At 37.7% G+C, this 12738-nt stretch overlaps 1 protein-coding gene across 1 annotated transcript; it reads left to right on the forward strand.

Annotated features, from left to right (window-relative positions):
* The first annotated feature begins 5150 nt into the window (after positions 1 to 5150).
* Positions 5151 to 6212, forward strand: LOC138901434 (uncharacterized). Its single transcript, XM_070189196.1, has 2 exons — positions 5151 to 5333; positions 5493 to 6212. Exons 1-2 carry the CDS (start codon positions 5151 to 5153, stop codon positions 6210 to 6212), a joined length of 903 nt encoding a protein of 300 aa, XP_070045297.1.
* The last annotated feature ends 6526 nt before the right edge of the window (positions 6213 to 12738 follow it).

The following is a 12738-nucleotide window of genomic DNA, read 5'->3' on the forward strand; positions in this document are numbered from 1 at the left end:
CGCGTTCGCAAAGCCTTGGTGTCTATGGTCATCACGTTCGCATGATCATTATCGCGAATGCGTATAGATTTTTGGTAGCAGTAGCTTTTGTTCTTCGCGACCCAGAAGGAAATCCCGCGATCGCGATGAGTATTGTTGTTCAGTGATTAAAAGTACTCTATTTCGAAGGTTTTAGACATTTTATCATATTTTAAGCTATGAAGCTCGGATTTGGGCGATTTTGGAGGCGATTCTCACCACATGGATTGGGGTAAGTGTTTTCTACTCATTTTTATTATATTTCGTGATTCCATCTTTGTTTTTGGCATTTGATTTTGTCTAAACTTTTCTAAAGTGAAATTATTAGTTTTGAACATTGATTCGGAGTCAAAATTGAGTGAAATTAGTATGGTTGGATTAGTAATTGAATGGGTTGTCATATTTTTTGAGTTTTGTCGGGTTTCGAAGTGCGAGCCCGGGTTTGACTTTTTTGTTGACTTTGGGATTTTAATTAAAGATTCAACCTTTATCGATTGGGTTTGTTTTCGTTGGCATTATTTGATGTTTTTAAGTTGCTTTTGGCTAGTTTCGAGTTGTTCGGAGGTTGATACGCACATGATGGCATTTCTAGAGTATTGTTTTGCTTGCTCGGTGTTGGATTTGGCTTGTTCAAGGTAAGTAACATTTTTAAACATGGAATTTAGGGTATTTATCCTTGGAGAACGTGTTATTTGTGTTATGTTGGGGTGACGCACATGCTAGGTGACGGGCGTGTGTACGTGCACTGTGTTAAATCACGATCCAGGTTTATTTTTGTACTGTGTTGCTATTAAATCTTGTTTTTTTCCGTATAATCCCTACTTGTTAGAGTAATTGAGCTATGATTCATATTTGAATTCATGTTTAGACTATGTGCTTATTCGGTTGAGACTTAATGAGGTTATTTCTGTTATTTTGTGTTATCTGCTTTTATTGTAATTATATCTTTTGTCATGGATCTTCATTTGCATATCATATCGCAGTCTCTATTTTTCATTCACTATTACATCATATTATCATTGTTTGGGCTGGGTGGTACAAGATTGTGAGCCCTTGTGACTTGAGAGATTGATAACAAAGGTGGGCCTGAGAGCTGTGTTGTTGAGTATTATTTTGGATCGGGTTGCACGCCGCAGCAGGCCATATTGGGTTTTTTTATTATTTATTATTATTATTATTTATTATTATTATTATTATTATTATTATTATTATTATTATTATTATTATTATTATTATTATTATTATTATTATTATTATTATTATTATTATTATTATTATTATATAGATTGGACTGCACACCGCAGCAGGCCTTATAGGCTTTTGATTAGCGCTTGGACAGGATCCGACCCTCAATTCTGACATACCAGCAGTGAGCACATGCACAATGTTATATATACACGTGCTTTGGTGAGGGGCTTATGAGGCAGGCACCTGTACAGTATTGAGTGATTGTGTGTGTGTGTGTGATGAAATTGGCATTTGAGACAGACTACTTGAGTATGTTGAGGGTGAGAGTACCTGGGGATTTCACCGTGAAATCATTCATTTGACATGCATACTTGGCATGTAAGCATAGAGATGTATTTTTCCTCATGCTAAACGATATTGGAAATTGATGACTTGACATGTACATTGACATGTAGGCATAGAAACGTACTTTCCTCATGCCAATTGGTAAATGAAAATTATTATCTTGTGTTGTGAATTGGAAATATAGTTCTATTGATAAGGTCATGGTTATTTGATTTTCAGCTGTAATATCTGGACTTGACTGTTATACCTGAAAAGCATGTCTATTTTTTCGGAACTGTGAACGAGCTGAGCATAATATCTTTTGAGATATTACTTTTACTACCTCCATTATATTATTATGAGTTAAGATTGGCTATTGCTATTTGTGACTGACCTTCTTCCGAGCTCGTCACTACTTTTAACCTAAGGTTAGGAGTGTTACTTATTGAGTACATGAGGTTGGTTGTACTCATACTACACTTCTGCACCTTGCGTGCAGATTTTTGGAGCTGATGTTGTTGTGTATGACCGGAGCTGGCATTGAAGATGTACCTGCATTCCGGTTATTGCTGCCTCTTGTTCATGGTAGCTTTAGTTTTGTAAATCTGTTTATGTATATTTCGAATAGATGATGTATTTATTTCGTACCAGCTTTGTAAATTCTAAATCTTAGAAGCTCATGACTTGTACTACTAGTCCTTGGGGAAAATTTACAAAAACTCAGTTATTTTACTTTTTAAATCTTATCGTTATCATTAGATTATGTTTACTGTTATTGGCTTACCTAGCGATTTGGGTTAGGTGCCATCATGGCTAGTTGGATTTTTGGGTCGCGACACCAAAACCATATCTTATTCATGTTATTATTCATCCGTATTTGTTATATTGTCCTGGTGCATTATTATCATATCATCTTATATGCACATAAATGAGTTGGAGGATTTTGGCACTAAGGACATTGTGAGCAAATAAGGATATGGATTATTGATTATGATTGGATCGGGTTGCACGCTACAACAATGCTTGGATATGGATCCGTCGCTCAAGGATTAGGTGGATACCCATGTTATTGCGCATGCATCAAGATTGGTGCTTAGTTTGGACACTTGGCCAGTGTCATGCACATGGATTTGTTCTTTGAGGTAGTGGAGTGGATTACGAGCATGCATTTGCATCTTAGATTCATGCAGTAGCTTTTATATTAGTGCCGGTACTAGTCATAGCTATCCAGCCACTTAGGAGCTTGCAGCGGAGACTTCGTGGTGTGCTACCTTTTTGTTCTATCCACAGCACATTGAGACCCCCTCCCGTATTAATCTCTCTTTCTCCATTTACTCTTACTTGGACTCAGTCTCACACTTGTTTCTTTAGAGGTACATCCCACACACCAAGAGGGGTGAGTTGAGAGGTTAGTTTAAGCGCCTTCAGCAGAATCACATGATTATGACTAAGTATAATACAAGATTCACAGATTTGTCTCGTCATGCTACTTTTTTTTATCACTACTAAGGAAAATAGGATGCCAGCCAGTATATCCACCAGAATATGAAGATTTTGCATTCTGTGTTAATTCATGTGGTTTATCTGACACTAGATACAAAGGGAGTCCTTTTACATGGTGGAATGGTAGATCAAATTCAGAATGCATATTCAAGAGACTGGATCGAATTTTTGTCAACCAACAGTTCAACTCTCTCTTTCCCACAATCGAGGTGGAGCACCTCATAAGGACTGGATCTGACCACACACTTTTATTGATGAATTGTGGGGAAGATGCAATGCATTTTGTTAAACCATTTAAGTTTCTCAATTTCTGGACAACACATGATTCTTTCAAGGAGGTGGTACAACAGAATTGGGTGGCAGACTTTGTTGGAGATCCTTTTCTAATGTTCTAACAGAAGCTGAAGAGAGTTAAAACCACAATTTCGCATTGGAGAAAAATAACATTTGGAGATATCTTCATGCAACTGGCTATTAGGGAAGATATTGTTCGGATTAAAGAAATGTTGTTTGAAGAGGAGCCAACAACAGAGAAGAGAATTATACTACAACAGGCTCAAGCATAATTGAAAAGGTATCTAAGCATTGAAGAAAAGTATTGGAAACAAAAGTCGGGCATGAATTGGTTTGCTGAAGGTGACAGAAACACAAAATTGTTTCACAATCATGTCAATGGAAAGAGACAGAAGCTATAGCTTAAAAGAATCTAGAATACTAATGGTGCTTGGCTCGAAACAAAAGATGGTATTGCTAAAGGTGCAGTGGAATTCTTCCAGCATCAGCTCACTCGAGAAAGAGAGACTACAAGCTTTGAGTTTCTTAACAATATCCCTACTATGGTAAGAATTGACAATAATTTAGAGCTGTGCAGATTTCCAATGATAGAGGAAATCAAGAGTGCAGTGTTTGCAATGAGTGGGGATAGTGCAAGCGGTCCAGATGGCTTCACTGGATTGTTCTATCAACAATATTGGGACACTATAGGAACAGACATCTACAACATGTTACAGCAATTCTATACAGGGGCATCATTGCCTAAATCCATAACACATACAAACATGGTGCTACTGCCTAAGATACAACAAGTACATACATTTTCTGACCTAAGACCAATAAGTCTTAGCAACTTCATCAACTAGATCATATCAAGGGTGTTACATGACAGGTTGGAGAAGATACTACCATTACTAATCTCTCCCAACCAGTCTGGTTTGGTGAAAGGAAGGAGCATATTTGAAAACATATTCCTTACTCAAGAAATTGTGACTGGCATCAGATTAAGGGGAAAGCCTGCTAATGTGGCAATCAAGCTAGATATGGCTAAGGCATACGACAGGGTGTCTTGAAAATATTTAATGCATATGTTGAGGAAAATGGAATTTTGTGAGCACTTTATCAATATGGTATGGAACTTATTGGCGAATAACTGGTATTCAGTACTAATCAATGGTCAAGCATCAGGGTTCTTCAGGTCCAGCAGAGAAGTAAAACAAGGAGATCCATTATCTCCTTCAATGTTTATTCTATCAGCAGAAGTGCTATCCAGATCTCTGAACAAATTGTTTGAAGACAAGAGGCTTATAGGATTTGGAATACCAAAGTGGACAGATCCATTAAACCACTTGGCTTATGCTGATGACACTATAATTTTCACATCATCTGATCCTTATTCTTTAGGAAAAGTGGTGGAATTATTAACACAATATGAACAAACATCTGGCCAGATGATTAACAGAACAAAGAGCTCCTACTACATGCATGGAAAGGTATCAAAGACCATAGTGGAGTTAGTTGGTACTGTGACAGGTTTTACAAAAGGTAATTTCCCTTTCACTTACCTTGGGTGCCCAATTTTCTACACCAAGAGAAGGAAAGATTACTACAGTGATCTAATTAAGAACGTGAAAGCAAAGTTTCACTCTTGGAAAGGGAAATTTTTATCATTTGGAGGCAAAGCTACTCTCATAACTAGTGTTCTTCAGAGTTTACCTACTCACATTCTATCAGTAGTGGACCCTCCTAATAATGCTCTTGATCATTTACATAAGACTTTTGCAAGATTCTTTTGGAGCACTAAGGAAGAAGGCAGAAGCAGACACTAGAGCAAGTGGCTGAATATGTGTCTACCCAAGGAGGAAGGAGGAATAGGGATACAATCTTTATTTGATGTTTCCAAATCATTGTTTGCCAAATTGTGGTGGAGGTTTAGGACCAGCAAATCATTGTGGTCAAATTACACATGGAACAAATACTGTAAGAAGGAGATGCCAAATGTGGTGCAATTTAGTGGAGGATCCCATGTCTGGAGGAAAATGTTATAGGCAAGAGAAGAGGTCGAGCATGAAATTCTTTGGATGTTGAATAAGGGTTTCACAAATATATGGAATGAAAACTGGACTGGTATAGGAGCTCTATATCATGTTCTTCCTCATGATTTCAATATTAATGAAGAAATATAGGAAGTAGCTGAGTTGTGGAGTGGAAATGACTGGGATGAACAACTACTGACTCAAAATTTTCCAGAATCCATAGCTGATCACATAAGGGATGAAGTGTACTTTAATCAGACTAATGACACCTGGGATGAACCTAAATGGATGCTAACTACTTCAGGTCAGTTTTCTGTAAATAGCGCATGGAGGATTTTAAGACATAGAGCACCAATAAATCCGGAATTCAGCAACTTGTGGACCAAAGGATTACCTTTCAAGATATCTTTCTTCCTATGGAGACTATGGAAAAGGAAGATTCCTACTGATGATCTATGGAGAAGAAATGGATATATCATTGTGTCTAAGTGCTGGTGTTTCTTTCCACCAAATAAAGAATTATTTCAACATCTTTTCCTAAGGAATGAAACTATGGACAGAGTGTGGAAGCATTTCTTACAACCAGCAGGGATAATAATAAATATGGTGCATGTTCATCAGGTGATAAGAGCATGGTGGAATGAACCATACTGCCAAAAGTTAAAGCCTCTGTTCCAGGAAGCACCTGCAGTTATAACATGGGAACTTTGGAAGAGGAGAAACACCATCAAGAATGGAGGAACTATATCTGCGCAAAGGGTAATTCATGAAGTTAACAAAACACTGCACTTCCTGGCCAAAATCAGATACCCATGGCTATCAAACATACCAGGATTATGGCCAGATATGATTATAATTTTTGAAAGCTAGTAAGCAGAAGAGTTACCTGGCAGCTACCCCTTGAAGGATGGTTCAAATGTAACATGGATGAGGCATCTAAAGGAAATCCTGGCCTTAGTTCATATGGTGTCTGTGTACGTGACAGTGCTGGTGGCTTGATACATGCTGAGGCTGCAGAAATAGGGAAAGCTACAAATTTAGTGGTAGAAGCAAAAGAACTTATGAATGGGCTGCTATACTGTGTAAAAAAGCAGCTTCACCCACTAATTATGGAAAGTGACTCATTGAGTTTGAGGAAGATCATTGACGGTGAATGGGAATGTCCTTGGAGTATATGTACAGAGATCAAGCAGATAAAGAAGAACGGGAACAACTACAATGTCATATTTCAGCATGTGCTAAGGGAGGGCAATGTAGTTGCGGATTTTTTAGCTAACTTGGCTTTCTCTTTTGCAGGTTCAATCACCTTTCACTCGTTTGAAAGTGTACCTACAACCGAAAAGAAACTACTAAACATGGAAAAAGCACAAATCCCTAACATTAGGATACAGGTTGCAAAAAGGAAGTCATAAGTCTTGTTAAAATATTCAAGATATAGCAGGGAAATATTGGCTCTTCATATACAGGGTTTAATACATGTTGATCACAAGCGTTTCAGCTATGGGAACATTCATGGTTTAGTGGTTGCATCAACAGAACGATATAACTACTCAATGAGGATACAACTATTTCTGGGTCACTGCGAATATACCAAGTTTGTTGCTTTATACAGCAAGATACATCTGGACTGGTTCTCTGCTGCTTTACTAATCGATGATGATACTTATTTCAGCAGGATACAAATTATAGTGTTCTCTAACGAATACATCAGTAGCATATCAGTTGACAGGAAACTAATGCAACACTGTGTATGCATGTCAATTTCTGACAGGCATTATGCTTACTGCATATTATTCTTTTCTACTGGAAGATTACATCAGTACATGAGTTGTGCCAAAGTTCTACAACCTGGGGGTTTACCAAAAGTTTGTTTCGTGGGGTGCAGGGAATGGAATATTTCAGTAATTGTTATAAATGGGAAGATACTTTCCAGTAATTCCTTCATGAATACACCAGGCAATTATTGGTTTTTTTTACAGCTACTTATGCACAAAATCATACCAAAGTCTCTTGGAAACTGATTCTCCATTTATGATGACTACATCACAATCATGTCCATCAACATGACAACCATGCTACACATGTATAATTGGACAACTGATTCTATGGTCTGGGAGGTTGTAGATTTAGACACAGTTTTTAATGCATCAGAATGGATTGTTTAAGTTGCATCTGAGAAGGAGCTATTTCATAATCTGGAATTTAAATCTGGAAAGACCATCCAAAGATAAATCCAGATTTTTGAAGTATCGGCAGATCGTGATTCTTTCAATTTATTGCTACTGTACACTACACCCTGTACCAGGTTAAATTGGTGGATATCAAGTACGACTCGAGCAATGTTTGAGAACCTGGAAACCACAGCAATATGGAACAATACAGTTGATTTAATGACTGGCTATCTCTTGTTTTGTCATTTCCCAGTGATATTACCAGGTTAAAATGCTCAGTGTGGTATTGGTCAACAAGTTACAACATCAATTCTTGGCTTGGACAATACTCTGATATATCTACACAGACAGTTATCACATGGCCTGAGCTTGACTATTGTGTAATATTTGTGTGGTGTTAGACTATCTCTCAGTGGTATTAGCATGGTATCATGCTCATTATGGGGGTGGTTTAACATCATACAGAACCATGGAGTCAAGAAGGCATCTCATAGAGTCCAACATGAGTTCAAAAACCCCAAGTTCACAATGCCCAAAATGCTTTGCTTTACAACTACTGGATTTAAACATACCTTACTCCCTAGGATTGCAACAAATGGCGCCTGGTGAGATCTTTATAGGTGCTACAATAAATTGTTGGCAACTGGTGTGTGCATTCATGGTCGTCGGCAACAGTTGGACGTTTCAAATTACTAGCTTTGTATTTTCCATCTTTCATTATGCTACTGCCACATTGTATTTGGTAGCAATAGCCATTGGATTTCTTTGTTGTATTATTTTCTTGTAGTTTACTTGAACATTTTGTAAATTTGACCCAATTTGGGATTTATTTAATATATTAGCTACTAGTTGAGTATAGTAGTATATTTGCTAAAAAAATAGTTTTAGAATCTATATATTAAATTAACAAGAAGTACCAATTAGAACTGACTGTGAAGCCATAGTTAAATTTTACCAAAAGATAAATGCGAAGAATAGTAGTAGACGGAGATGGTTAAACTTTATTGATACCATATCAATCTATAATTTAGTCTTTGAGCATATTAAAGGAAAGGATAATAATTTGGCTGATCAGTTAAGTAGGTTAAAAATTACTGTCAATTAATAGACATATTTTACATTTATAGCATAAGACCAACAGTGTCACGACCCCAATTTTCCTCTGTAGGATGTCGTGATGGCACCTAGTCTCTAAGACTAGGTAAGCGTATCAATTATGCAGAATACAAAAATGAAACTCAAATCTCAACATATAAAATAAATCAAACTGTGATTCAAATAGTTACAACTCCCAAAAACCGGTAGAAATAAGTCACACACTTTTAAGAATTTATTCTAAATGTCTCTATACATCATAGTCTAAATAGAATAAGGAAAGCAAAACAATAAGGATGGAAGGGGACTCCAAGGTCTGCGGACGCTGGCAGATATACCTTGAAGTCTCCGCATGTAGCTAGTTCACTGATACCTGGTGTAACGACCCGACCGGTCATTTTACTTTCTACAACCTCATTTCCCTAAATAAGACTTCCCGTACTTGCTTTTACTGATTTATGACTTACGGGGATGGTTGGTTCCGGATTTAGAAGAGTTCGGGTTGAAATCGGAACACTTAATTCCTTAAGGTTGGATTGAAAGGCCAAGTTTGACTTTGGTCAACATTTTTAGTAAACGGCCTCGGAATCGGGATTTGACGGTTCCGATAGGTTCGTATGATGAGTTTGGACTTGGGCGTATGTTCGGATCGGGTTTTGGGTGACCCGGGAGCGTTTCAGCACCTAATAGTGAAAGTTGGTTCTTGAAAGTTTTTGAAGTTCTTTAAATTTGGTTTGGAGTAGGTTTTGTTGATACTGAGGTCCGAATTGAATTACGAGACCGGGAGTAGTTTTGTAATGTCATTTAAGACTTGCACGCAAAATTTGGTATCAATATGAGTAGTTTAAGTATGATTCAACACGTTCGGAGCGATTTAGAAACTTGAAGTTCAAAGTTTGATTCAATTAGGTTTTGGGGTATGATTCTTGGTGTTGCTGTTGTTTTACGGATTTTGAGAGTTCGAGCAAGTCTGTATTATGTTTATAGACTTGTTGGAGTAGTTGGACAAGGTTCCGAGGGGATCGGGTGCATTTTGGACCGCCCGCAGTTGAGTTGAAACACACCAGATTTCTGCTTCTGGTTTCCTTCTTCGTGAACGCGGTCGGACTCTCGCGTTCACGATGAAGGATTTGGGGTACTGTGGGCTGGGGAGCTTTTGCCCTTCGCGTTCGCATGCGCAGGACCACGTTCGCAGAGGTCTGGGTCCTCTAGCTTTCGCGTCCGCGTGTTTTGGCCCGCGTTCGCGTAGAAGAGGCTGAGCTGGGTGGTCGTTGTTCGTTCTTCATATTCACGAAGAAGCCCTTGTGTTCGCGTATGGTAGGCCAAGCGAGCCTCCGCGTTCGCGTTGCTCCATCACGTTCGCAATGGGTAAATTTTCTTGGGCCTGGGCCGTTTGCCTTCGCGATCGCAAAGAAGGCAGACCTGGGCAGAAACTTTTTAAAAAAAGGGACTTAGGCTATTTTAGCTTATTTTCTTCCATTGTTGGGCGATTCTTGGAGCTCTTGGAGAGAGGATTTCACTTAGCACTTTGAGGTAAGGGATTTCTACACAATGTGAGATAAATACATAGTTATGGGTAGATTATATTCTATAAATTAGTGAAAATTATGGGTTTAGGTGAAAACCTAGGTTTTTGATAAAAATGAGATTTAACCACGAAATTTGTTATGGAATTTAGTAAAAATCATATATTTATGTTCCTAAGGTTAGGGGTAACAAGTTTCTTTAAATATTTCCGGAATCCAGATACGTGGGCCCGGGGGTGAATTTTAGGAATCTTGCAATTTAGGTTGGGTAATCACTAAAATGGTGGAATTATGAACGTTTGAGCATAGATTGATTAGTTTATGTAATGTTTGACTAGCTTCGAGTCATTTGGCGTCAAATTTGGAGGTTTGAGCGCGTTCTTAAATTGGGAAGTAGGCTTTGAGACGAGGTAGGACTCCTTTCTAACCTTGTAAGAGGGAATTAACCCCATAGTTGAATTAAATAAATGTTTGTACATAATTGTAGGGGCTACGTACGTATGAGGTGACGAGAGTCCGTACGTAGCTACTATTATGCTATTGTCCGGGTAGTCTAGGACCCGTATCATGCTATACTTGGAATGTTTGTGCCCTTACTTGCTAATAAAATCACTTAGTCATGATAAAAATTGATAAAAGAATTGCATATGGTTAAATTCACTTACTTGAAGGTTTGTATGAGATACTTGTGTTTTCTCGAAAATAATTGTTATTTGTTGATCGGGCCGAGAGCCTCGGTAGTAAATAGATGCATCTATGGTTCGCGTCGTTCGACTCTCCGGTAGTGCACAGTTTAAATATTTTGTTGGATCGGGCCGTACGACCTCGGCATAATTGCGCATGCTAATTATTTTGAAATTCTCCATGATTTATTCTGCTTAAATGCCTTGAAATGTAAGTTGCTAAATGGTATTACTGAAATTTAAATTATAATTATGAAAGACGGACTCATCTCTTCCTGTTGTTGAACTGACAGTATCATTCATGATATCCATGCTTAGTATAATACTTTTATTACATTATTATTGGCCTAGTAAGTGTCTAGTCAACCCCTCGTCACTACTTCTTCGAGGTTAGGCGGGATACTTACTAGGTACATATTGTTTATGTACTCATACTACGCTTCTATACATAATTGTACAGGATCTGAAGCTGGTGCATCTAGTTACCCGCCTGGCGCGCATACCGGATCTTGGACCGAGACTTCACGGTGAGCTGCCCCTTCTAAGCCGTTCAACAGCATGCCGGAGTTTCCCTTTTGTCTTTATCTATCTATTCTTTTTCAGACAGTGGGATAGTCATCTTTTGTATATTCTACTAGTTGCTCACACACTTGTGACACCAGATCTTGGCACGTATTAGTAGACTTTGATTTTTGGGTTGTAATTCAATAGTTATAACTACTTTTAGATGTTTCCGTTTGTTTGCCTTAAAAATTATTTATTTATCAAATGCTTTAAATGTAAGTAAAGCTAAATGTTGGAATTGCTTAATAAACAAAAATGGGAAATCACTAAGTTGTTCACTGTTGGCTTGTCCAGCAACGGCGCTGGACGCCATCATGGCCTGACATGGAGTTGGGTCGTGACACCTGATATGATAGGAAGTACCTGGATCTACACAAAAAGATGGGCAGAAGTGTAGTATGAGTACACCACAGAGGTACCCAGTAAGTGCCAAGCCTAACCTCGGTAGAGTAGTGATGAGGTTAGGCCAGGCCCTACTGGAAATAATAAAACGATAGGGTGAAAAGTTTAACAATATAATAATAAAAATGACAATGGGAATGAATCTAGTAGTATGTCACAATTTAACTACACAGAAGAAGGGCAACTTTAAGGAAAACATAAAATAACCAAAGGCAAATGCAGCCATAATGAAATATCAACAAGGGGACTCTCGAGGTACCTCCTCGTAGTCTCAAATCATAAATAAATTCACAATATCTCATTTACTTATATCACCGCGGGAGCCTTCACATTTAATTTTAAAGAAATCATTTTTTTTTACCGAAATAGCATCTCGCGTTTTAGTCACCCTTATCACACCGCATGACTTCTAGTAGTTCCCCTACAAGCCACGCGTATCAAGCCACCCTTATCTCACCGCATGCTTTTCAACACCCAGACCTTATACCACCGCATGCGTATCAATATCACAATATATCACAATTTGTATCTCAAGTGCCCAAATATTTTAACTGGCCAAAATAAATCAATAACAACATTATTTTCATAATAAGGAGCTCACGACTCAATCACAATGAATACAAAATCTCACAAAATATTCGGAAGTGAATAACTCAACAAAATAATAATTCACAAATTTAACACCTTGCCTCAATGCCAAATTTTTAATGTCAAATACTTCATATTAATAATAATTCAATTAAGAAATTCAACTTTCAAATAATGAGCACAGAATAAAAGAAACAAAGTTTCAACTAAACAGGTAAAGCAATTAGCAGGAAAATGTCAGGCAAATTTAAAATATAAAAATAGATCAATGATGATGAATATAATCGGATAAATAATTTAATTAATGTGTAACAGAGATCTACTCAATTATAAACCAGAGTTTTCCACATTTAGCATGTGTAGACGC

This window comes from Nicotiana tomentosiformis, chromosome 11 (assembly GCF_000390325.3).
Source record: "Nicotiana tomentosiformis chromosome 11, ASM39032v3, whole genome shotgun sequence".
NCBI lineage: Eukaryota > Viridiplantae > Streptophyta > Magnoliopsida > Solanales > Solanaceae > Nicotiana > Nicotiana tomentosiformis.